Source organism: Tamandua tetradactyla, chromosome 7, assembly GCF_023851605.1.
Source record: "Tamandua tetradactyla isolate mTamTet1 chromosome 7, mTamTet1.pri, whole genome shotgun sequence".
In the NCBI taxonomy this organism is placed as follows: domain Eukaryota; kingdom Metazoa; phylum Chordata; class Mammalia; order Pilosa; family Myrmecophagidae; genus Tamandua; species Tamandua tetradactyla.
Window position 1 is genome coordinate 173,833,148 of NC_135333.1, and position 24,033 is coordinate 173,857,180.

General features: G+C 58.1%; 1 protein-coding gene across 3 annotated transcripts in view; it reads left to right on the forward strand.

The window, feature by feature from the left end:
* STAB2 (stabilin 2) overlaps positions 1-24,033 on the forward strand; it is a 168,062-nt gene that overhangs the window by 123,769 nt on the left and 20,260 nt on the right. For 2 of the 3 annotated variants that reach the window (XM_077111830.1, XM_077111832.1), the window contains exons 43-59: positions 82-155; positions 2,793-2,864; positions 4,167-4,286; positions 4,801-4,848; positions 5,629-5,712; positions 7,591-7,737; positions 8,502-8,642; positions 9,412-9,471; positions 10,072-10,248; positions 11,616-11,705; positions 14,876-15,022; positions 16,070-16,126; positions 17,553-17,679; positions 19,266-19,415; positions 20,858-20,962; positions 22,046-22,153; positions 23,727-23,920. In XM_077111830.1, the coding sequence (XP_076967945.1) occupies positions 82-155; positions 2,793-2,864; positions 4,167-4,286; positions 4,801-4,848; positions 5,629-5,712; positions 7,591-7,737; positions 8,502-8,642; positions 9,412-9,471; positions 10,072-10,248; positions 11,616-11,705; positions 14,876-15,022; positions 16,070-16,126; positions 17,553-17,679; positions 19,266-19,415; positions 20,858-20,962; positions 22,046-22,153; positions 23,727-23,920 (1,901 nt within the window). The remainder of the gene's footprint in view (positions 1-81; positions 156-2,792; positions 2,865-4,166; positions 4,287-4,800; positions 4,849-5,628; positions 5,713-7,590; positions 7,738-8,501; positions 8,643-9,411; positions 9,472-10,071; positions 10,249-11,615; positions 11,706-14,875; positions 15,023-16,069; positions 16,127-17,552; positions 17,680-19,265; positions 19,416-20,857; positions 20,963-22,045; positions 22,154-23,726; positions 23,921-24,033) is intronic. The other variant, XM_077111831.1, reaches the window with a different exon arrangement.

The following is a 24,033-nucleotide window of genomic DNA, read 5'->3' on the forward strand; positions in this document are numbered from 1 at the left end:
CAGTGCTTCTTCCCCTTGGCTCCTTTGCTCAGGTTGCCGTCCTCCCCTGGGCTTGGGTCTCATGAGGAGCTTTTGCTTTAGGGATCAACCCGTGCTTGGAGGACAACGGTGGCTGCGACCGGAATGCAGAGTGCACGCAGACGGGCCCCAACCAGGTGAGCCGCCCGTGCTCGGGCACCCAGGGAAAGCTGATGCTTTGGAGGAAATTCTCACGGCACAGGAGGCTGTCCTTCAGGTGGGAGGATGGGGGCCGGGGCAGCATGGGGGTGGGCTGGCTTCGGGGAGGAGGGAGAGCCAGCTCTGCGTGACTCCAGGAGCAGCACGTGCTCCCCAGTGCTCCTCTCGCTCCCTGTCTGCTGCTGGTATCCCGCAGTCGGGTCTGAAATGCATGGACAGGGCAGAGGCCGGCACTCAGCCCGCTGTCATCCACACAGGCCCGTACACAAGTGGGCCTGCAGCCTTCTTCCGGGTGGGGGGACATGAGGGTGCAGCACCTCCAGGCTCTGAGGGGGCCCCATGGGGGGAACGGGGGGACGCGAGGACCTCCAGCCTCAGAGGGGGCCCCACGGGGGGAACAGGGGGGACACGAGGGTGCAGCACCTCCAGGCTCTGAGGGGGCTCCATGGGGGGAACAGGGGGGACGTGAGGGTGCAGCACCTCCAGGCTCTGAGGGGGCCCCACGGGGGGAACGGGGGACACGAGGGTGCAGCACCTCCAGGCTCTGAGGGGGCTCCACGGGGGGAACAGGGGGGACGCGAGAGTGCAGCACCTCCAGGCTCTGAGGGGGCTCCACGGGGGGAACAGGGGGGACGCGAGAGTGCAGCACCTCCAGGCTCTGAGGGGGCCCCACGGGGGGGAACAGGGGGGACGCGAGGACCTCCAGGCTCTGAGGGGGCCCCACGGGGGGAACAGAGGGGACGCGAGGGTGCAGCATCTCCAGGCTCTGAGGGGACCCCACGGCAGGGACGCGAGGACTTCCAGCCTCAGAGGGGGCCCCACGGGGGGAACAGGGGGGACACAAGGGTGCAGCACCTCCAGGCTCTGAGGGGGCCCCACGGCAGGGACACGAGGACCTCCAGGCTCTGAGGGGGCCCCACGGGGGGAACGGGGGACGCGAGGGTGCAGCATCTCCAGGCTCTGAGGGGACCCCACGGCAGGGACGCGAGGACTTCCAGCCTCAGAGGGGGCCCCACGGGGGGAACAGGGGGGACACGAGGGTGCAGCACCTCCAGGCTCTGAGGGGGCTCCACGGGGGGAACAGGGGGGACATGAGGGTGCAGCACCTCCAGGCTCTGAGGGGGCCCCACGGGGGGAACAGGGGGGACACGAGGGTGCAGAACCTCCAGGCTCTGAGGGGGCTCCATGGGGGGAACAGGGGGGACACGAGGGTGCAGCACCTCCAGGCTCTGAGGGGGCCCCACGGCAGGGACATGAGGACTTCCAGCCTCAGAGGGGGCCCCACAGGGGGGAACAGGGGGGACGCGAGGACCTCCAGGCTCTGAGGGGGTCCCACGGCAGGGACATGAGGACTTCCAGCCTCAGAGGGGGCCCCACAGGGGGGACACAAGGACCTCCAGCCTCAGAGGGGGCCCCACGGGGGGGAACAGGGGGGACGCGAGACCTTCAGCCTCAGAGGGGGCCCCACGGGGGGGAACAGGGGGGACACAAGGACCTCCAGCCTCAAAGGGAGACATGGGCAGGGAGGTGCATGGGCCTGAGCTCTGTCGCTGTGTCCCTGTCACATTGCCCACAACCGAAGTGACCAGCAGGACATTACATGCATCAGACACTGGGTGACAAGTTCAGGTCTCCAGAGTATGTTCTATGGCCCTTCTTGGCCCTTCAGAGGCGCAGTGCCAGGTCTCCTGGTAGGTGGGTCACACACGTGCCTAGAGCACCCAAAATTAAGGAAAAAAAGCAGTTGTGCTTGAAAAAGTTACATAAGCGTGGGTGTGCTTTCATACCGACCATCATAGGGAGAGTCAGAAAAATCCGTCCCCTGCTTCCTTACACGTTTTGGGGGTTTCACTAGTGTTTTATTTCTAATTGTATATGAGTTGGAGGAGCCTGTAAAGACCCCCCCAGGCCCCGGGTGGGCAGGGCTGTGCTCGTGAGGACAGGACCTGCCCTGAGGGCCAGCTGCTGCCCCTCGGGGGACACCCTGGGGGGCGTCCCCTCCCCGAGCAGGCGCCACAGCAGACCCTGCCCTCGGCCCGCGGTGGGTGCCTCTGAGGAGAGCACCCCCTGCCCACACCCCGACTTCCTGCAGACAGGAGGCCCCTGGCGGGTTTCAGGACCCCAGAGCACTTCCTTGGCCAGACAACAGCCTCAAGTGATGTCTGTCATGTGTGCAATTCGTTTAACCCCGAAGCCCCCTTCCAGCAGCTCCCACCCTGGCGCCTTGGGGTGAGTGGGACATAGGGTTGAGTGGGAACTGAGGTGACTGGGGCACCCCTTTCACTGAAGCTGCACCGTACAAGAGGGAAAGACAGCAGCTCCTAGGAGGTGGGAAAGTCAGAAAGTGTGTCTTAGCAGCAGAGGTAGGTGAGTACACGACGCCAGCATGGAGAGTGGCGGGGCCCAGTGCACTAACGGTGGGAAAGTTAGAAAGTGTGTCTTAGCAGCAGAGGCAGGTGAGTACATGACCCCAGCACTGGAGAGTGACTGAGCCAGTGCACTAACGGGAGGTCCCTATCGCTGTGGCGTACATTGCTAATGTCAGGTAGGGCACCCTAATCTGCCCTGGCTAGCAGGAGCGCCCGGGTCTCTGCAGCAGCCCCTGTCCCCGGCAGGCCGCCTGCAACTGTCTGCCCACACACACTGGAAACGGCAAGAGCTGCGTGCCCATCAGCGCCTGCCTCACGGTGAGTACCACGCCAGGGCCCGGCCGCCACGCCAGGGGCTCGCACCTCTCGCTGGGAGGGCATGGGGGGTGGGGGGTGCACATGGAGGCCTCAGGCCTGCGTGGGACGGGAAGCCCGCTGCACCCTCGTCTTCCCGCTGGGCATGAGGAGGGGCCCGGTCTCACGCCCCAGCCGCCTCCTGGCCTGCCGGGGCGGAGGTGACCCAGGGCTGCTGCTCGGCCAGCCCCTTGAGCCCACCTGGACCGTAAGGCAGGGGTGGCACCCGGCAGGGTCCTGCTCAGTGACACTGGACGCAATGGATGGACGTTAATATCCAGCCCACACCCAGTTCCCTACCATGGAGAGGTGGTCCTGAGGGCAGTGACCTCGGTTTGGTTTGGTTTTGTCTGATTAGTTAAAACTAACATTCATGTAATAGTTCTCCCATCTTCTTTGCAGAGTGTGTGTGTGTGTGTGTGTGTGTGTGTGTGTGTGTGTGTGTGTGTGTGTATGTACTATTTCTACCTCTCCTATTTTTGTTCCAGGTTGAGCTCTCTGCTATTATGTAAGAGGAATGCCCAAAATAGCATAATTTTTTTAAAAGAAAAAAGATCATTATATGGCTCAGGATTGTGTCTTTCCTTCATCAGTGGAAATTTGGGAGAAATCTCAGGATCCTACAGCATGAATTTCATGATCTCTATATAAGCATGTCAACCCCATTTTCTCAGCTCAGCCATGGACATTTGAGCCAAGTCTGTCCACTTGCTTATCCCCATATTACTAATTAGAGCCACAGTGGGCCTCAGAGTCGCAGTGAGGTCCCCAGAGTCCTGCCTCCACTGCTTTCGGGTGTCAGGCGCTGGGCTAGCCACTTCCCGTGCATCACCCGGTTAATTCCTCCAGCAGCCTGTGGCACATGAACTGTCATTAACTCCATTTCACAGGTGAAGACACGGGCTTTGCACCCATTTCCCCCGGCTGCCACAACAAGCTCCCCTAAACCTGGTGGCCTAAACCAATAGAAATGTGCCGTTCCCCACTCTGGGGGCCTGACGTCGAGGTGTCAGCATCTGCCCCGTGTGGTCACCACTGAGTCCCTGGGGTGGGACCGGCTTGGGTGGCCTTGCCACCTCGCCCTGTAGGCTGGGTGGATGGTGTGGCCCGGCCGCTCTGCTGGAACTGGAAGGCAAGTTCGGGAAAAGGCCGACAGTGTGAACCTGTCAAGTCTAGTGAGACAAAAAATACACGCGCCCTTGCTTTGCCAATATTGGTGGAGCTGGCAAACTAACTGGCTTGACCTCCCATTGGAAATTTCACCAGAAAAACGGCGGCTGTAGTCCATTTGCCCTCTGCAATCAGAGCGGAGCCGGAGAAAGGACCTGCACCTGCCAGCCAGACTACATCGGGGACGGGCTCACCTGCCGCGGCAGCATTTATCAGGTAAAATAAGTCATGTTGCAGTCTAGTAAAATCTTACTTCCCTAACTGTGTTGAATCCAGGTAGCTAAGGAACTTGAAAGAGCTTTGTAAAATGTAAAACTTGATCACGATGGAAAAATAATTTCGCATAAATTGGCAATGAGAAGAAATTTTATCTGTCCATGGATAAATCTAATATTCTGGTTAATAGAGCAACCAAATCTGTCACAGACTTATAAGTGATTTTTTAAATATTTGAACTTTTTAAAATGCTCTTAAAGCTCAGAGCCTTCTGGAAAGGGTTGGACCTCTCTTTGATAAATGAAAAGATAATTCCAGAAAGGTTTTGGAACCGAGTCCACAGTCATCACGGGCGTCCACTGGAGGCCATGGGTCAGGCTGGGGGGAGCCCACGGGCATGGGTTCCCAGCAGAGGCGCTGGCAGGTGCCCGCCTCGGGTAAGTCACCCTGAGACTGTCCTGTGTGGCCTCGTGTATGTTCCCAGGAGCTAAGTGAGGCTGCTCTGTCTTTGCAGGAGCTTCCCAGGAGCCCGAGAACATCCCAGTATTTCTTCCAGTTGGAAGTAAGAATGTGTGTGTTTGTCTAACTGTGGAAGTTGGGTCTCAGGCCAGAGGCAGGATGAGCCTGCCGCCTCCGGGCTGCCGAGGGTGGAGGGAAGTCGGGGCACCTGGCTTCTGCCATCTGTGGGCCTCAGCGGGCAGCACAAAGGAAAAGGGGCCACGGCTGCCCAAGCCCTGGACACCTGGAGTGGGGTGGACGGAAGGCGGTCGGTGCTCCAGTGGGCAGAAGGGGCTTTGCTGGGCCATTGGCTAACTCTTTGAGTGAACTATTAAGTTACATCTTTCTGCAAATCATACATTTGAATAAGTTCCAGTTGTACTGAAGAAAAAAACTAAAGAACTAGAACAACAAAGTCCTAAAGAAAAAAATAAGTAGAAGGAAGTCTATGCAACCCTAAGATCTTAGAACTGGCAAGAAGACAATGTCAACAGTTAGGTAAATCATCTTGCTATTTACATTACAATGTTACAGTATATTGCAACATTACAATATTACAATTCCAATTATGTAAAATCTTTGTATGTGGAAGGAACTCGGGAAACAATACTGAAACCACGGGGCTTACTTCTAGGTGGCGAGAGTATGGGTCGGTTGTTTTCTTCTTCATGCTTTATTTTTATTTTTTCAAGCTTTAATATAATAGGCATGTAGTCATTTTATAAAAAGCAGCATTGTTTCGATGGCAGCGAATCTGGGTTGGAGCTCAGCCCCCACCCCCCGGCCCACACCCCCGGCTGGCCTGCGCCCGCCCCTGCGACTGACGCCCCCCACCCCCCCACAGGAGCACAGGGTGCGGGACTTGGCGGGCGTGGGCCCCTTCACCGTCTTCGCTCCTCTGTCCTCAGCCTTTGACCACGAGGTGGAGGTGAGCGTGGGGGAGGGGTGGGTGCCATGGGGAGCCGGGGTGGGTGCGGGGTCAGAGCAGGCAGGGGGCTGGGGGAGGCACTGGGAGCTGCGCTGGGGGGTGGCAATCAGGGGGGTATCAGGTGGCTGCCACCAGGGGCTGCCTGTCGGGGACAGAGGGTGCGCAGGGGTGAGCCCAGGCCCTGGGTACTCCAGAGGGCACCCCTCACCGGGCAGGAGGTCAGGTCCGGTCAGCCACTCCCCAGGGCCCCAAAGCACCCTTAGAAAGAAACAGCTCCTGCCAGGCTCTCTGTGCAGGACTTCAGCCTTCACTGTTAGGGCCCCCACGGGCCCTTCCTGCTGGCTGGTCCACTAACAGCAGTGGCATTGATAATGACACTAGCAGCAGCCCCCGTGAGTGTGCCGGGCCCCAGGCTGGATCAGTCGCTTAGTGCCCATGACAACCGTGCAAGCCGAATGCTGCTTCTAGAACCTTCTCACAGTGGAGGACATTGACCAGAGTGACTTGTCCAGGCCACAGCCACGGAAATGGTGCCAGGTGTCCAGCCCGGAGTCACAGCCTGTGTCCTTGCCGCCTGCACCCACTGCCCCTGTGCCCTTATGGGGGTGCCACAAGGCAGGGGCACAAAAATAAGTTTTGAAATAATTTGATATGTGATCATAAAAAAAAAGCTTCAAAGGAATTATCATGAAACAGTGAGAACTTTGTGGACTTTTGATTATACTTACATTATGGGGAATGCTGTTTGTATTCTGATTTACCCACGGAGACGCGTCGTAAGCATTGGTACTTCCCCAAAAGGGGTGGACTGTGCAGTGCGTCCCAGCATATTCTGCAAGAAATCTCTTCTTCTGAGCACTTCCTCCAGGACTCATGGTCCCTGGAATGCGTGCTGTCCTGGGGGACGCCATGTCCTTTCCACCCAAGATCCCCCGAGGGAGAAGGCAAAGGAGCTAGAGCCACTGTCCCCCCTTCCCGGAACAGCCTCTAGCTGTGACCTCACTGGGGGACGCCACGTCCTTTCCACCCAAGATCCCCCAAGGGAGAAGGCAAAGGAGCTAGAGCCACTGTCCCCCCTTCCCGGAACAGCCTCTAGCTGTGACCTCACCACCAGCCAACTGGTCTCCTTCCTAGGGGCTGGGGGCAGAGGAGGAGGGGAGGGCAGGGGAGGGGGACAGGGGAGGGGAGGAGGGGAGGGGAGGAGGGGAGGGGAGGGGAAGGGGAGGGCAGGGGAGGGGGACAGGGGAGGGGAGGAGGGGAGGAGAGAGGAGGGGAGGGCAGGGGAGGGGACGGGAGGGGAGGAGGGGAGGGGAGGGCAGGGGAGGGGACAGGGGAGGGGAGGAGGGGAGGGGAGGAGGGGAGGGGAAGGGGACAGGGGAGGAGGGGAGGGGAGGGGAAGGGGAGGGGAGGGAAGGGGAGGAGGGGAGGGGAGGAGGGGAGGGGAAGGGGAGGGGAGGGAAGGGGAGGATAGTGGGGGGAAGGGAGAGGATGGTGGGGGGAAGGCAAGGAAGAAGATGGGGGTGAGGAGGGCAGGGGAGGGGGGAGGATGGCAGTGGGGGAGGAAGGCAGGGCAGGGGACAGGGAGAGGGCAGGGCAGGAGATGGGGAGAGGGCAGGGGAGGGGGAAGGAGGAGGGCAGGGGAGGGGGAAGGAGGAGGGCAGGGGAGGGGGAAGGAGGAGGGCAGGGGAGGGGGAAGGAGGAGGGCAGGGGAGGGGGAAGGAGGGGGGCAGGGGAGAGGGGAGGAGGAGGGCAGGGGGAGGAGGGCAGGAGGGGAGGAAGGCAGTGAAGAGGATGGGGGGGTGAAGAGGGCAGGGAAGGTGGGAGGGGGCCTGGAGGGGGGCTCGTGGCTCTGGCTAGAACCCCTGACCTTCCATGCAGCTGAAAGACTGGGACAGACAAGGAGTCATGCCTCAGGTTCTTCGGTACCACGTGGTCGCCTGCCACCAGCTGCTTCTGGAAAACCTAAAGCTGACCCCTAATGTTACTTCCCTGCAAGGGGAGTCAATTGTGATCTCCGTGTCTCAGGTAAGCAAGGCCACCTCAGCAAGGTACCCCTTCTCCGTAGGCTCTGTCTCCTCCTCTCCCGTAGAGTAATACCAGCACAGGAGGCTTTTCATAGGCCAGGCACTGGTCTAAGTGTCTGATATGTGCCAACTCGCTTAATCTTCAGAGCAACCTTGGATGTAGATACTATTATTATCCCCAATATACAAACAAGGAACCTGAGCCCAGAGGAGTCAAGTAACTTGTCTGAGGTCACACAGGGACTAAACATCAGGGCTGGGATTCAGACTCCCCCTGGGCAGCTCCAGGCAGTCAATGGAAGTGCTTTTGGTGGCACTGATCAGAAGCTGGGGAGGGGTGAAAGCTTGAGATCAAAGCCAAGCAGCTGCTGTCCCTCCCTGCGATGGAGATGTGACGGCAGCTGCAGCAGTCACTGCAGAGGGGAAAAAGGGGGCCCCCCGGTGGTGGTGTGGAGAACATATATGGAAGAGAACCCAGTTCTAGTCTGTTCATTTCAAATTTGAGAATCATAGTGAAATGACTGTTTTGGTCAATTATATATTATTTATGACTAACTTCTCCAGGTGAAAACTGCATTCTTGTCTCATTTTTTTCTCATGTAAAATGCACTCAGGTAGCGCGGGTCTTCAGATTTTGCCCACAGCTCCACTTAAACCTTCCCTCTCATGATGATTTAATGGTCGGTAAAGCATTCCATAGGACGCAATTTTGCAACCATTTCTTTGTGCTCATTCCTTTTTTAAAAAATATGTGGTCAATTTCAGGACACGGTGTATTTAAATAATAAAGCCAAGCTCGTCTCCAGTGACATCATCAGCACCAACGGGGTCATCCACATCATAGACAAACTGCTGTCTCCCCAAAACTTGATTATCACCCCCAAAGACGTCTCTGGAAGGATTCTGGTGGGTAAACTAACTGGTCCATTCTCCGCATGGGGCGACTCACAATACACATCTAAATGCCGGTTTTGTGGCTTCATTTTGAAACATTTTAATTTTGCTGCTTCAGTCACGAGCAATCATTGCAATTCTACTTAACATCACTCTTAGTGGAAGTAAATAAGCAAAAACCTGTTTTAATAGAATAATGGATTTTCTCAGTTTGTCCTTAGCGTCCACAGGGCTGGTGGGCTTGCGCAGATCTTGGCGGGGGGTGGGGGGGTGGGGGGAGGGAAGGGGACAGGAGAGAGCTCACTAATTCCCAACCTGGTGTGAAGCTTTCCCGCCATCCACAGAAAGATATTTCATCTCTTACCCTTTCTCGGTTGGGGCCGGGGCTCCTCATTGCTGACAGCAGCTTGCACGAAGGGGGGGGCTCCAACCCAGAGGAGTTCTTAGGGTGTCAGGTGCCTCATCCACGCGCCAGGGGACCAGGGCCGAGCCCGGGTGCTGCGCCGCCCAGGACCGAGGCCCGGGAGAGAAGAGCGGCCCGCGCCAGGCTCCGCACCCCCAGCCCACCGGGCCGAGTCCCCTCGGGCTGCAGCTGCAAGGAGTCGGGAGAACGGAGCTGAGCCCCCGCCGTCCCCCAGGCGGGCCGGGGTGGGGCACGGGGGCCGAGAGGGGCCGGGAGACCCCGCGCTGCCGCCTCGGCCCCTGCTCGGCTCGGTGAGCCTTGGCGGAGGCGCTTTGGGGGCTGCGGGCGGAGACCGCGACCCCCGTCTTACCTTTGCAGCAGAACCTTACGGCCGCGGCGGGGCGGCTCGGCTACGGCAGGTTCAGCAGCTTAATCCAGGTGAGAGCTGGGGGGAAGCTGGCGCTGGGGGCGAGCTGCCTCCTTCTGAGTGTGGGCACCGGCCAGCGGCAGTGGGGTGGGGGGCCCAGTTTCCGGACGGCAGCGACCTCCTCTGCGCGCCATCCTCAGGACGCCGCGTGGCTGGCTCGGAAGTGCACCCTGGCCCACTTAGAAACTCAAGTCTCGGAGGCTGGGAGGCTCCGGCCGAAACCTGTGCCCCGCCCCTGACCCCAAACCCTGCCATGGCCCCGCTTGGCCCCGGGCTGGCACAGGGTGCCGAGCCATCGACCAGACAAAGACCCGGTAGGGCCTGCCCACCGGGCTGTGGGGACCCTTCTCAGGGTGCGCCTGACGCACCTGCGCCGCACAGGTCCCTGGGATGAGTCCTCCTCGCCCATCGGCAATTTCTTTTCAGGTACATATGATCTAGAAATCTTGCAAATATGCAGGAGTGTCGCAGTACTGTATAGGCTTCACATCAAAAAATGAAACAGGAGAAACTAAATATTATTAGAAATGAAAATATTTGAGTAGCGCCTGAGAGGGGTTGGGGCAGGGGCCCGGGGCGGCTCGGTGGCAGAGCTGTCCCCTCTACTCCAGGACGCAGGCCTGCTCAGCCTCATCACCGACCCCATCCACGTGCCCGTCACACTCTTCTGGCCCTCGGACCACACCCTGCAAGCCCTGCCCCTGCAGCAGCAGGCCTTCCTGTTCAGCCAGGGCAACAAGGACAGGCTGAGGGAATATCTGAAGTTCCATGTGATCCGGGATGCCAAGGTACTCCGTTTCCACCCAGCGGTGAGGGCAGGGGTGGCCCGGGAGTAGTCGGGGCACGTCTCCACACATGGGGGGCGAGCACCCCAGCCCATAGCGTCCCCCCTGGCCGGTGGGGCTAACTGACCCCCTCGGAGGCCCACTGCATTCATGGAGTGGCCACCAGGTGCGGGAGCAGGCGTGGGGGACGCGTGCTGCCATGGAGCCTGGGAGAGAAAGGTGAGGTTGCCAGGTGGGGTGTGAGCGAAAGGAAAGGAGCCAGTGGCACACAGCGGGGAGCCCACCCTTAAAGGGTGGCAGGGCCACATCGGCAAGGTAGGAGGATAACAGGGAGACAGCGGCGTCTTCGAGGCCCGGGGAGCAGATGGTCTGAAAAGGGGAGCTGCCAATAATCTAGCATATGTCAAAGATGCTGGCTCAGTAAAATGAAAAGGTGAAAGGAACTCGGCACGCAGGCCATTTGAGATCTTCAAGAAGCCAGCCTGAGCAGGGTGGCTGAGGAGATGCTGCAGGGGAGCCACCCCGGACTGCGGGAGGGAAGCAGCGAGCAAAGGAACAGCCAGCTCCGGGAAAAGGGGCATCCCAGGCAGCTGGGGGGACGCCGTCCAGCCCTCCCAGGGGCCCCTGAGGCACAGCAAGTCCCTCCACCCAGCCAGCCGTGCATCTGGACAGGAGGCACAGACTTTGTGGGCTCCCACACCATGCCTGCTTCTGCTTCCTGAGCCTGCTGTTACTTTACTTTTTTAACTTTACTCACTAGCCAAAAGCATCATTCTTCTCTCATATGGCAGATCAGATTTTTCCTTCCTAGTTCACATGGCAAAAAGACTGCTGAAAACACCTCCCACATTTCTCCAGATCGACTTTCTCTCCCAATTCCAAAATTTCTAGGCAAAGACCCGATGGACTCAGCTATGATTAGCCGCTCAGCCCCTACCCGACCAGTTACAGTCAAGGAGCTCCGGCCCTGTGGAGACATGGCAGCTTTTGCTGAAACCTGTCACAAGGGTCAAGGGTCCCTGTTTCTGTTCAGGAGTCAGTCTGTCCAATCCAAGGACGCTGAGAACTCTAACTTTGGCCACGCCACTCCCGGGCCCAAGCCCTCCTTCTGGCAGGGGCCCAGGCACGCCCTCCAGGGACGCCCAGCTGGGGAGGGCGAGGGAGGCCCACCCAGCCTGGGGCTTTCTCTACAGCCACCTAGACAGCTCACACCTGATTGTCCCTCCTTTTGATTGTATCTACCATTGTTTTAATGATGGAACTATTAAGGCTCTTGAAAAAATTTGCATCTGAATTGGATTTGTTGGCAAAGGCCCTCGGTCCCTCCTCAGCCCGATGCAGCATTTCAGCGTGGCACCCCTCTTCCACAGGTTTTGTCGGTGGATCTCCCCAGGTCAGCCCCCTGGAAGACCCTGCAGGGGTCGGAGCTGAGTGTGACGTGCGGAGCTGGCAGCGACATCGTGAGTACCTGCACCAGGAGGCACCTAACAACCAGCTCCCCTGGGACGTCACCCCTTTGATGCGGCCTTCCTTTTCCCTGCACTGACAGCAAGCTCAGGTTTATCACGGCCTTGGAAGGTGTTTCCCCTGAGAGCAAAGAAGTGGGGTGAAGCGCCTTATAAGTCCTGGCCAGCCCACGCCCTGCTGGGAGGCAGCAGGCAGCCTCTTACACTTCCGGAGAGCAGCTTTCAGTTGCTATTGTTGTTGCTGGTTTTGGGTGGGGGAGGAGCATTTCTTCTCCACTGTGAGGTCCTTCCCTGAAGCAGGCAGGTGAGCCGTCACTCCTTTCTCTTCCAGCCTCACACGGGCCTGACCCCTGGACCTTGCTCTGGGCAGTCAGAGCCAGCTTGGGGCACTACCTGCCTAGGTCAACCAACAGACAGCAGGTTCGCAGTTTCCCCTTCCCTGGCTCATTCCTGAACAGTCGTGTCTTCCCTTAATTCCATTTGATGAATGAGTCTCATGGGATTAATTCAGTCCTAGAATGAAAATCCAAAGGGACGGTGGCCTAAGAGCACAGGCGTTTATTCCTTATTGTAAAAAAAACCTGCTGGTGGCCAGCCCAGGTCCTGGGTGCTGGCACCTGGGCGGCTCCCTCTGCCGTCCTGCCTCGCAGCATGTGGAGCAGCCTGATCCCAGCCTCGGAGACACCTCGAGGTCCAGCCTGGCTGCTGGAGCACCAGCCACTGTGTCTACTTTCCAGGAAGTACAAAGGAGGAAGGGCAAAAGGGATGTCTCCCAGATGAGTAGATTCCCTTTCAGGAGTCTTCTGAAAAGTTCTGTACAATATTCTGCTTTCATCCTCTTTTAACCCTGCTTACTTTTCCTCTAATTTTTAAAAAAATTTTTAAATTTTTATTATGATAGCACATATACAACATAAAATTTCCGTTTTATCCACTTTCACGTGCAAAATTTTGTGGCAATAATCACAGCCACAATGTGCCGCCATCCATTACCGAAACTTTCCATTACCCCATCAGAAACCCTGCACCCCCTATATCTCCTCCTTCTCTCCCCAGGCCTGCAGTCTTCTTTCTGCCTCTGTGAATTTGCATATTCTAGTTATTTCATGTTCGTGCAATCATACAGTATTTGTCCTTCTGTGTCTGGCTTCTTTCACTCAGCGTGTCAGTCCTCGAGGCTCATCTACGTGGCAGCGTGGCAGTCCGTTTCACAGCTGCGCGATGCCCCAGTGCGTGCACAAACCACGCTGACCCTGTCCATTCCTCTGGCCATGGGCCCTTCGGCTGCTTCGCACTCTTGGCTTTTATGAATAATGTTGCTGTGAATATTGGTGCACATATATCTGTTGATGTCTCTGCTTTCATCTTTCAACCAGAATCCCTTTGGGGGTTGGATGGGAACTGTGCTGACTTTACAGCTGAGTTTCAGGCACACTAGCACCGTTACGGGCAGCTTCTGGAGAGTGAGCCTAATGTGCTCGTGCCCTCGAGCTCAGCTGCAGCATCTCCATGGACCAAAGTGGACATGTATCGGGGAAGCAGTGTGATACAAGGTCCACCGTGCATCCTCTTCCCCAGCACTTCGATCCTCGTAACAGCCCGTGCATTAGAAGTTGTTTAGTCCTGTTTACCTGCTGACAAGCGAACCCCGAAGAGCAGTTCAGTGGTTGCCCGCTGCTGCACAGTGAATAGAAGAACCAGGACTTAAAGAGCTTCTCAGGTTTTCTGTCCACTGAATCCCACTGTCCCCATCCCATCAGTAGATGCTGAGATCTGTCCGTTTTCTTCTTGCAGAACTTTCTAAAACGTTTAACTCCTTGGGGAGAAATCTATCAACTTACTGGCTGGGTGATTTCAGGGAAGGAAGACCTGGGCATGTTACAGCGTTACATGTAAAAGCGTCTGGAGTCTGGTTTGGACAATGCGTGTGAAAGGAAGTTACTGTTATCATTGCAGAGTTCAAGTCCATCCCTTGAGTGTCCTGGAAAGAAAGCTGTGCAGACACTTTGCTAGGTGCAGGCACTAATAAGAACACTCAGCCACTGCCTGTGAGGTGGCCACCTTAGCAGCGCTTACGGAGGCACAGCCAGGCAGCCCTGCTCCATCTAGTCACCCCACAGCCACTTTGGGGGCAGCAGCATTGTGGAATGGCCAGGAGCGTGTGCTCAGAGGCCGGGGCACGGATGCGAAAGCATGTGCCACCCCTTACTGGCTGCATGACCTTGGGCAGGTTTTCTTAACCCCTCACTGCCTCAGTTTCCTCACCTGCAGGATTGGGACACTGTTAATAGCCCTGTGTTAGCTTGCAGGCTGCCGGAATGTGTTATAGCAGCACCGGAAGGGCTTTAAAAAGGGAATTTAATAGGTACCAGTTTACAGTGCTAAGGAAGTGAAAGTGCCCAAATTAAAGCACCAACAAGAGGTGACTTCACTCAAGAAAGGCCGATGGGTCAGGAACCCCTCTCTCAGCTAGGAAGTCATATCCTGGCATCTGCTGGTCCCTTGCTCCTGGGCTCCGTTGCTTCCAGCCTCTGTTCCTGTGGGGTCCCTCACTTTGCTTCTCCGGGGCTGGCTTTCCTCTCCTGGTTTCCCTTGGCTCTCCCCAGGTTCTGGCTGGCTCAGCATCTCATGGTGACGTCTCTGTTCTCTGAAGCACCTGTTCTCCAACCATCTACATCTGCTCTCTGTTGGCTCTGAGTCTTCTCTCGTTTCTGATCTCTCCAAAATGTTTCCTCTTTTAAACGATTCCAGAAAGCCAATCAAGACCCACCTGGAAGGGGTGGCGTCACATCTCCACCTAGTCAAAAGGCCACACCCGCAGTTGGGTGCATCACATCTCCGTGGAGAAAATCTGATCAAAGTTTCTGCCCTACAGTATTGAATCAGGAGTTAAAGAAACAGCTGCTCCCACAAGATCGGTTTAAATTGTGGCTTTTCTGGGGTGCACAATCCCTTCAGACCGGCACAGGCACCTACCACCTCGTGTCCTCCTGAGGATTAAAATAACGTGCCCAGGCAGAGCGCTCACGTACCCACCCCAGAGCAGGCGCTCAGAGTTCACTGTTACTAAGTTTTCTTTCTCTCCGAGTCTCGCAGGTGCCGCTCACATTAGAGCTGGGGAGAGGAGCATGGGCGGCCCGCTGACTCCCCTCTCCGTCTCCCAGGGCCAGCTCTTCCTGAACGGCCAGCGGTGCCGAGTCGTGCAGCGTGAGCTCCTCTTTGACCTGGGCGTGGCCTACGGCATCGACTGCCTGCTGGTCGACCCCACGCTGGGGGGCCGCTGTGACACGTTTACTTCTTTCAACATCTCGGTCAGTTCCCAGGACAGCCCTGCGCTCGGTGCGCCTCGGGCCGGACCGCAGGCCGCCCGACCCGGCCTGGACACCGCAGGGCTGGGCCTGCGGGACAGGGAAGCGCCTCAGCATCAGGGCCTACGCCCCCCCACCGGGACCCCTGCATTGAAACCCACCCATCCACTCAGCCGTCCACACCTTCCCCCGCCGTTTTCCTAGAGTCCAATTTAATGTTGCATGTGTCCCACACCTCCATCCCTAACCCCGTCATTCACTCAGCAGTGTTGACGGCAGCTCTCTCACTGTGCCAGGCATTTTCACGCCCGTCTGGCTCCCACTTACTGACCGTCGGGTGGCTGTTTGCTGGGAGCCCATCTCGCCCCACAGCCACTGTGGACATCGCTGTCACCAACTCAATTCTGTAGTCTGAGAAATCCAGCCTCAGAGACAGGACGTGACTTTACATATCAAAATGTGTCATCAGACGTCAGCACTGATGCCGAGGGGCGCTCAGTGAATGCCCCACATTCTTAGGACACCAGGCACCCAAAGGAGGACATGGAACCAATTGTCCCGACCACTGTAGGGATTTGGCCTTCATAATTTCCAAGGAATAATCAGACATACCTTTTCATTTGGTTATTTCTCCCCCATCAATCCCCTGAATGAATCAGAATTATTGTCACCCCTATTTTATTGAACAGAGAACAAAGGGTCAGAGTGTAAGCGATTGGCCGCAAGTATCAGTGCTAACCTGTGAGGGAACTGACCCTTGCATCTGTGTTTCCCACGGCCAAATCGCCTGTGCTGGTGGCACTGCCCGGTCCAGCTCAAATGGCAGGAAGCGTTTCCCTCGGAGAATCCATGAGGGGTCGAGGCCCGAGAAGACCTTCAGGGCTCTCCTTGGCAAAGCCCCTGCGTCTTTTGTTATTAGATCTTTGATGATAGCTAGAATCTTAGTCAAGATTAATTAAGTTCTTAATCGACCATCAAGGTGTTAGGCAGAGGCAGTTTCCTGTGGTCTCCAGTGCTCTAAGTGTCTAAGTGTGTCTCCTTGTGCACTAGGGGGCTTGTGGAAGCTGTTTCAGCACCCCCAGCTGCCCGGCGTGGAGCAAAGCGAAGGTAATTGGGATGCAGCAGTGACGTGTGGGGAGCAGTAGGTTTGTTACATTATCGGGGTCCGGTCTTTGGGTGTGTCAGTGTGCGTGCACGTGTGTGGCTGTGGTTGTGTTGTGCAACTGCATGGCACTCTTCCAGCATCCAAGCTGGATGGACACTCTCAGCCAGAGCAACCTGCCAGCGCTTGACCCATCGTCGAGAACCTGTCCAGCAAAACCACAGGATTGCAGATCTAGAAGAGGCTGCAAAGATAGCTGTAGTGATAAAGATGACAGCCATGTCTTGTTGGCTGTTGCCCACACCCCAGGCTCTGTGGTAGCCCTGCAAATGCTTTACCCCATCCCTCACTGCAACACGCGGGGGAAGCTATGACCGCTTCCATTTCACTTATAAGAAGACACATCCCCAAGAGGCTGCCAGTCAGCCAGCGGCCACGAGGGGGTGAGGAACAAAGCTGGGACAGGCCAGAGGGTGATGCAGGTGAGAGGTTAAGGCAGTGAGGGTTGGGGGTGCTCGGTGAGAGCAGATCCCAGACAGGAGTCTGTGGAAGTCGCAAAAGCTGTCAGTTTGGGCTCTGCAAGATGGAACGAATAACAATTCTATATTAGGTTATTTAAAATGCAGGTAGAGCACCTTACCAACGACCTGCTCATTAAATACTAGCTATTATTACTGATTCCAAAGCCAAGCTCTTTCCACTCTAAAAAAGCATCTACCAAAAACACCTCAACAAAACAAAGTTTAACTCCTGCCCTCTCTGCTGATTACCTGGGGCTTTGTCACACATTAACACAGCCCTTCCCTGTTGACGCTCTACAGCCCCCTGCAGCCCCCAGCCCCCGCTGCAGCCCACAACACCCCTGCAGCCCACAGATCCCCTGCAGCCCACAGCCCCCCTACAGCCCCCAGCCCCACTACAGCCCCCAGCCCCCCTACAGCCCACAGCCCCCCCTGCAGCCCACAGCCACCCCTGCAGCCCACAGCCCCCCTGCAGCCCACAGCCCCCCCTACAGCCCACAGCCCCCCTGCAGCCCGCAGCCCCCCTGCAGCCCACAGCCCCCCCTACAGCCCACAGCCCCCCCTACAGCCCACAGCCACCCCTGCAGCCCACAGCCCCCCTGCAGCCCACAGCCCCCCCTACAGCCCACAGCCCCCTACAGCCCACAGCCACCCCTGCAGTCCCAGCATTGGTAAGTCCTTCCTCTGTAAAGAGTTCCAGCATTGTCAAGTCCTTCCTCTTAAGGACTGAGAGAAATCTCCCTGTGGACCCTTGCTCTGAGCCCTTCCCCATCCAGGCGCTTCTGCCACTTGCCTGTTGACTCTTCTAAGGATTTTCTTGCAGAGGGCTCGTGGCTTTGGACGTCCCATTTCCAGCCTGGGCCAGGTCTGCAGAGCCGGGGGCCAAGGGGTCATTTATTCTGTCCACTAGGGCGAGAAGCAGAAGTGTTTCTACAACGTGCGGTTGATGAGGCGTGTGGAGGGCTGCCAGCACCAGTGTGCAGTGGTGACGCAGCTGCCCAGGTGCTGCAAGGGCTACTTTGGCCGAGACTGCCAGGGTAAGGACCCCCGCCCCGGCCTGGGAGGCAGGCACGCGCTCAGCCCCTCCCTGGGCTTTCCATCTCCCACCCACTTTTCTCTTGGGACCTTTGGAGTAGAGAGGCTGCTGTCCGCGTCCTGTCATCACAGACCATGCTTCTTTCTGCCTGGCTTTGTGCAGTGCGGGCGCCTTCCCCATGGCCCTCGAAGCACCATATAGCCCACTTGCGCGCTTTGCCCTGCCGTGATGGTGGGTCACATGTGAGCCTAAATGCTGTGCTTCCACCAGGGCAGGGCGATGCCCCCAGGGTCTCCAAAAGCCCTGCCCTGGGATGTACGGCATCGCCTGCCTCCATCGCTCACTGGAAGGGACCCTTTAGCCAGAGGGAACTTAGGCCCATCCTGAAAGCCATGTCCAGAGGTGAGTCCCTCAGCACAGAGGCAGCATCGGGACAGAGGCCCATAGGCAGGGGGCACCGTTCCAAATGGGCACCTCTTTTCAGTCCCTGCTTCCATGTCAGTCGCTTATATAGCAGTTCATTTAATGCTCAAAACAAGCCCTGGGAAGTGGGAGTCCATCGACATTCCATTTTATAGATGAGGAACTGGAGGCACAGAGAGGATGAGAAGCAAGCCAGGTATTGCATCTGTCTCCAGAAGCCATGCCCTAAAATCCCACGCACACTCCATCCTCTCAGCCATCACCTGCCTCCACCTCGCCACGCAAGTGCAGACCAGCCACAGAGTCAGGGCCGGGCTGGGCGTGGGCTCGGCACGCTGTGCTTTCAGGTTGCTCTCAGTGATGGTGTCTGCTGCCAGCTTCAGAATAAGGCCGTGCAGGAGGTGGAGGCTAAAGTGGGCCTGGCCCGTCAGGGCTGCGGTGACAGGGAGCCACAGACATGTTGGCTTCAACCGCAGAAATGTATTTTGTCACAGCTCTGCAGGCTCAAAGTCCGACGTCAAGTTGTGGGCAGGGCAGGCTTCCCAGGAAGGGAAGGGTGCATCCCGGCATCTCTCCTGGCTTCTGGGTTTGCCCAGCAATCCGTGGCATTGGTGGCGGGTGGCTGCGTGACCCCATCTCAGCCTCCCTCCACGGCATCCCCTCCTGTGTCCCTCTGTGCCTATTTCTTCCCCTCCTGTGGACACCATCATATTGGATTCAGGCCTCCTTCATCCAATCTGGCCTCACCTTAACTAAGAACATCTTTGATGAGCCCCTTTCCAAACCGGGTCATTTGCAGGCTGGGGGTTAGGGCTGGAGCAGGTCTTTATGGGGGACACGATCCAGTCACAACAGTTGCTGCAGTTGTATAGAAGCCCAGAGCAAGCTACTGACCTCAGCTCTCCCCACCCCAGCACGTCGCCTGCAAGCTGCAAGCTCTGGCCCAGCACGTCGCCTGCAAGGTGGAGCCACCGCAGGTGCCCCCACGCTCACGCCGCACAGGCCACTGGCCGCCCTAGAACCCCAGGCCGCAGCGCGGGGCGTCCCCAGGGTCACCGTCCCACGGGCCCAACGCCTGACCCAACCCTCCGCCCAGGACGGTTTAGAGGCACCGCGCTGCCCTGGGCATGGGCGCTGCTGAGCCCGTGCTCTCGTCTCTTCCAGCCTGTCCTGGGGGCGCCGACAGCCCGTGCAACAACCAGGGCATCTGCCTGGATGGCTACGCGGCCGCCGGCGAGTGCAAATGCAACGCCGGCTTCAACGGGACGGCGTGTGAGCTGTGCTGGCCCCAGCGCTTCGGGCCCAACTGCCAGCGTACGTGGCCCACCTCGCCCACCCATTTGCTGGGCCCGGGGCCTCCCTCTTGCCCTTTCTCCCGGCTGCCCGCCCTGCTTGCCTCGCCCTCTCTGCAGTGCTGCAGTAAGCCCCCTCACCTCCGCCTCCCGCAGCCACAAAGGCCAGCTGAGGCCGCCCAGCACACGCTCAGCTCTTCCAGCAGATGCTTCCTGAGTTCCTACTAACTGACAGTTAACATTACCGAGTGCCTACTACGTGCCAGGCACATACGCGCCACTCATTTTGTCCTCACAACAAGCCTTGAAGTGGGGACTACTATTATCCCCACTTACCAGATGAGAAAACCAAGGCACAGAGAGACTAAGTGACTGGCTCAAAAGCCAGGAATCTCGGGATTCTGAGATACAGTAGCAGGGGGAGGACAGCAGTGGGCCTGCTCTCAAGGAGCTTACATTCAAGGCGAGGAAACAGATTAAAACTACAGAAACAAAATTAAATCAAGAACAGCAGCACTGTCCAATCAAACTTTCAGCCAGGCAGGACAAGCTCTGTAACCTCACTGTCTGTTCAGTCGTCGCCAGGCACAAGTGGCTATCGAGCACTCTGTACATGCCACTGAAGACCATGAGTTTTAATTTGTTTAAAGGTTAGTCACCTGTGGCTAGTGGCTACTGTGCTGGACAGTGCGGACAAGGGAACGGCTTTTCCGGCAGAGAGGGGACGCGTGCAAAGGCCCTGAGGCAGGCGCAGCTTGGTGTGTACTGATCCTCCAGGAGGGCAGGTGGCTGGAGAGGGGGCAGGGATGCAGAAGCGAGGCGGGGAGGAGGTCCCAGGCCAACAGTGGCCAGGCATGTAGAGCCTCCCAACAGGGAAAGGTCAGCGTCTACACTGAGGGTGACGGGAGGCCAGCAGAGGGTTGCAAATGGGGCATATCCTGAGCAGATTTTAAAGTGCCCTGTGGAGACCCACTGCAGGAAGGCAAGAGAAGCTGCAGGGCAACCTCTAGGGAGGCGAAACAATCAGGGCGACAGGTCATGGCACCTCGAGCTCGGTGGCAGCGCTGGAAGTGGCAGGGAGTGGTGGAATTGGTGCGTGTTGGGAGAAGTGCCTGCTGAGTTGGAGCTGCCTTTGTCAGGAGGGCCAGATGAGATTTTCCTTCCACCACCACCCCCATCATATACCCCATCTTTGCATACCCCTGCTTCTGTGCTGCTAGCATTTGTTGTGCTTATAAGTCTGGGCTCAGCAGCTCCAGGTGAGCTGGGTCCTGGCCTCTTTCATCGCCCACTGTCGCCTCACTGCCTGGCTGTGCCCGGCCCATGCTACCTACCGAATGCAAGTGAATGAGAACTGGCCGTGACAGGGCCTCCCTCACGGAATGGACAGGGGGCCTGGGGCTGCTGGGGTTGCTGCTGGTCCCTGAAGGCTGAGTATTGGTCACTCCCCGTCTTGTCTTCCAGCGTGTGGCTGCTCCGAGCACGGACAGTGTGATGACGGCATCACAGGCTCTGGGCAGTGCGTCTGTGAGACAGGGTGGACCGGCCGCTTCTGTGACGCGCGGGCAGGTGCGTCATGGGTGGCCAGGGCTGCAGGGGGGCTGCGGCCAAGCAGGAGCGCTCTGGGATGCCTGAGGGGCCTGGAGAAACAGCACAGCAGGGTTTCCATCGGCACCTGGAAAACGACCTGGGTACTTGGTGACATTAGAGATCTAACTTGGAGCCCAGAGGCAGCGCCTTCCTGTAGGACCCCAGAAGGATCTGCTCGGACCATCACAGGGCCTGGCAGTGGCCCCAGGGATTCCGGGAACGTGCAGTCTCTGGAGTCCCAAAGCCCAGGGTCTGCTCCTTAGATGAATGGCCGAGGGCTGCGCACCCTCACTGAGGCTGACCCTCTCGTCTTAAAAAGCAACAGCTACTGCAGAATTGCCGTGAGGGTCACACTTTTGAAGTGCCCAGTCCCTGGGGACAGGCGGTGCCGCCAGCATGTTCTCTGCAGCCGCCGCGGCCCCCTTGTCCTGCAGCAGTGGGCTGCCCAGGCCACCCCAGGCCCAAAGCCCTGCGCCCGGGGGAGGTGTCCGAGATGGCAAAGGGGACTCGTCCAGAGCTTCACGGTCCTCTCAGCTCCCTCCAGTCCAAAGGACGTGACTAAGTCTTCCAGGGCTTCAGCGAACCGAGGGTCCAATCCGGCAGCACATCAGATGGGCTCCCGCAGCTCCCCCTCCACTGCGACCTTCCCGACCCCAGGCCCCCCCACCACCAGCCCGGCCCCCTCCCCGCCAACCCCGTCACCAGAGCTCCGGCTCCTCCCAAACCCATGGGTGCTTCCGGAAGGCCTTAGACCCATTCCCCCTGGTCAGCCCCCATCTCAGCTGGGCCAGCGCCCACGGGGGAGAGGACAGGCCTGCACACTCACACCTGCCACGAGGCTTTGGGATGTAAATTCCCCTGGTTCCCAAAAGGCGATGGTGCCAAGCTAACGCCTTCCAGTCCTCAGCTCTCAGAGGCGCTGGCTGCAGGCACTCGTGGGTCCCGTGCTAGGCTGTGAGGGGGGCTTGGACACACGGTAGCAAAAAGCACAGGGAGACCTGGGGGGCCTCGGGGGGCCGTCCTCACGCCCCACACAGGCTGAATATGACCCTTCCTTTGCAGTTTTGCCCCCCGTGTGCACGCCTCCTTGCTCGGCTCATGCCATCTGTAAGGAGAACAACACATGTGAGTGTAACCTGAATTATGAAGGTGACGGGGTCACGTGCACAGGTGGGTGCCTTCCGCGCGGAAGTGGGGGTCGCTGTGGGGCGGGGCGTCCGGGCTGCAGCCCGGCTCTTCTCCGGCCTGCCTGGGTGACACCGGCAACGCCTTGTCGCCTCAGAGACTCAGTTTCCTTATCTGAAAATGGGTTTGCTGACACCTGACCTGCCCAACTTCTGGGTCATGCTGTAAAAATAACTGTAAACCATGATGCATTTCATTTCTCATGTTTTTTAACTCTAGAAGTAATCCATTCTTATTTCAAAAAATGCAGAAAATGCATTGAAGTATTTAAAAAAATAAAGCAGTAAAAATCCGTCATCTTCTCGCCACTCAGTGAGAGCCTCTGTGACCCTCACAATGCCTGTCCACAGTGGTTAGGATTTACCCTCAGCTCTACAGAGACCCAAGCAGCCTCAGTGTACATGGGGAGGTGTTTATGTCTGTCCCGCATGTCTGCTTGGAGAGAGGAGTCCCCGGCGAATGCAGAGCTCCACTCTGCCCGCCTTCCAGGGACCCGCACTCCTTCCACCTGCGGCTCTGCCGTCCTCACTTGCCTGCTGCGGACGCCCCGAGGTCCATGCCGGGCAGCGGGGTGCAGGGGGAGGAGGCAGCCACAGCCCTGCCTTCAAGGACACGAAGCAGCCATTGTAAAAGCCGCTCTGCCCCTGTTCCGCTGGCCAGACCTCTTCACTGGTCATGCCTGGCTGCAAGGGAGCCTGGGAAGCGCGGTCTTGACAGGGCACCCGTGAGCCCAGCTCAGAGTGGATTCTTGCAAAGGGAGAGAACGCTGCTGGGAGAAAGCGGGCAGTCTCCGCACGCCCTGCCTCACTTCATTCGTGAGCAAATATTCGTGGACAAGCACGTTCTCTTCAGGATGGGCCCTCCCTGCTGCTCTGTGACCTGTACAAGGCCCTCGGGCTCGGCGCTCCACACCAGCTGTGTTTTCACGCTGCCGCCGGTAGCCTGGGGCCTCTGACCTCGTGTTCCTTCTCGGGCGCTGCGTGGGTGCCTGACGCTAGATGTAAAGGCTAGCCGGCCACCCTGCAGCTACTCCTGACGCGAGGGCTAATCTCTTGGTGGGTGAGGATCCGGAGGTTGTGGGAGTGAAGATGCAAAGGGGCAGCAGCACCCTGCAGGAACAGCCCCGGCTTCGGGTTGAACCTGGCCCTCCACGTCACCAGCCGTTCGCCCTCTGTCGGGTGCATTAACCAGCTGAGCTTCAGTCTGTTCGCCTGTAGAAGCAGGACAGCATGTCCAGCTCACATGTGCCCACCACACACTCACACACACACACACACACACACACACACACACACAAACAACTGCTCCCTAACTTTAAAATCCCAAAGTCACTCTGAAAACTACTTCCGAAGTAGAGCTCAGAGGCACGTGACCAGGTGGGGAGGGGGCACAGCCAAGGGCACTGGCCTGGCTAGGAGGGTGTCCCAGGGGCCCTGGCCTCAGGGTGTGGGGCGGGATGGCAGCAGCGTGTCGGGTGCTGCGCAGCCCACCCACAGCCGTGACGGGGGCTCCAGCTTCCCAGGCGGTGGCGAGCGGAGCTTCTCTCCCTCCCCTGCAGTGGTGAATTTCTGCAGACAGAACAACGGCGGCTGTGCCACGGTGGCCAAGTGCTCCCAGGCGGACACAGTGGTCTCCTGCAGCTGCCCCAAGGGCTACCAGGGGGACGGCCACAGCTGCACCGCCATCGACCCCTGCACCGACGGGTTCAATGGCGGGTGCCACGAACATGCCACATGCAGGGCGACGGGTCCCGTGAGTTGCTCCCTGGGGGGCCCAGACCTGCTCCCGCCCCGCCCCCAGCTGCGCCTGGCCTCCTCCTGAGCACCCTTCCCCCCCGCCCTCACCCCATTTCCTATGAAAGCTGG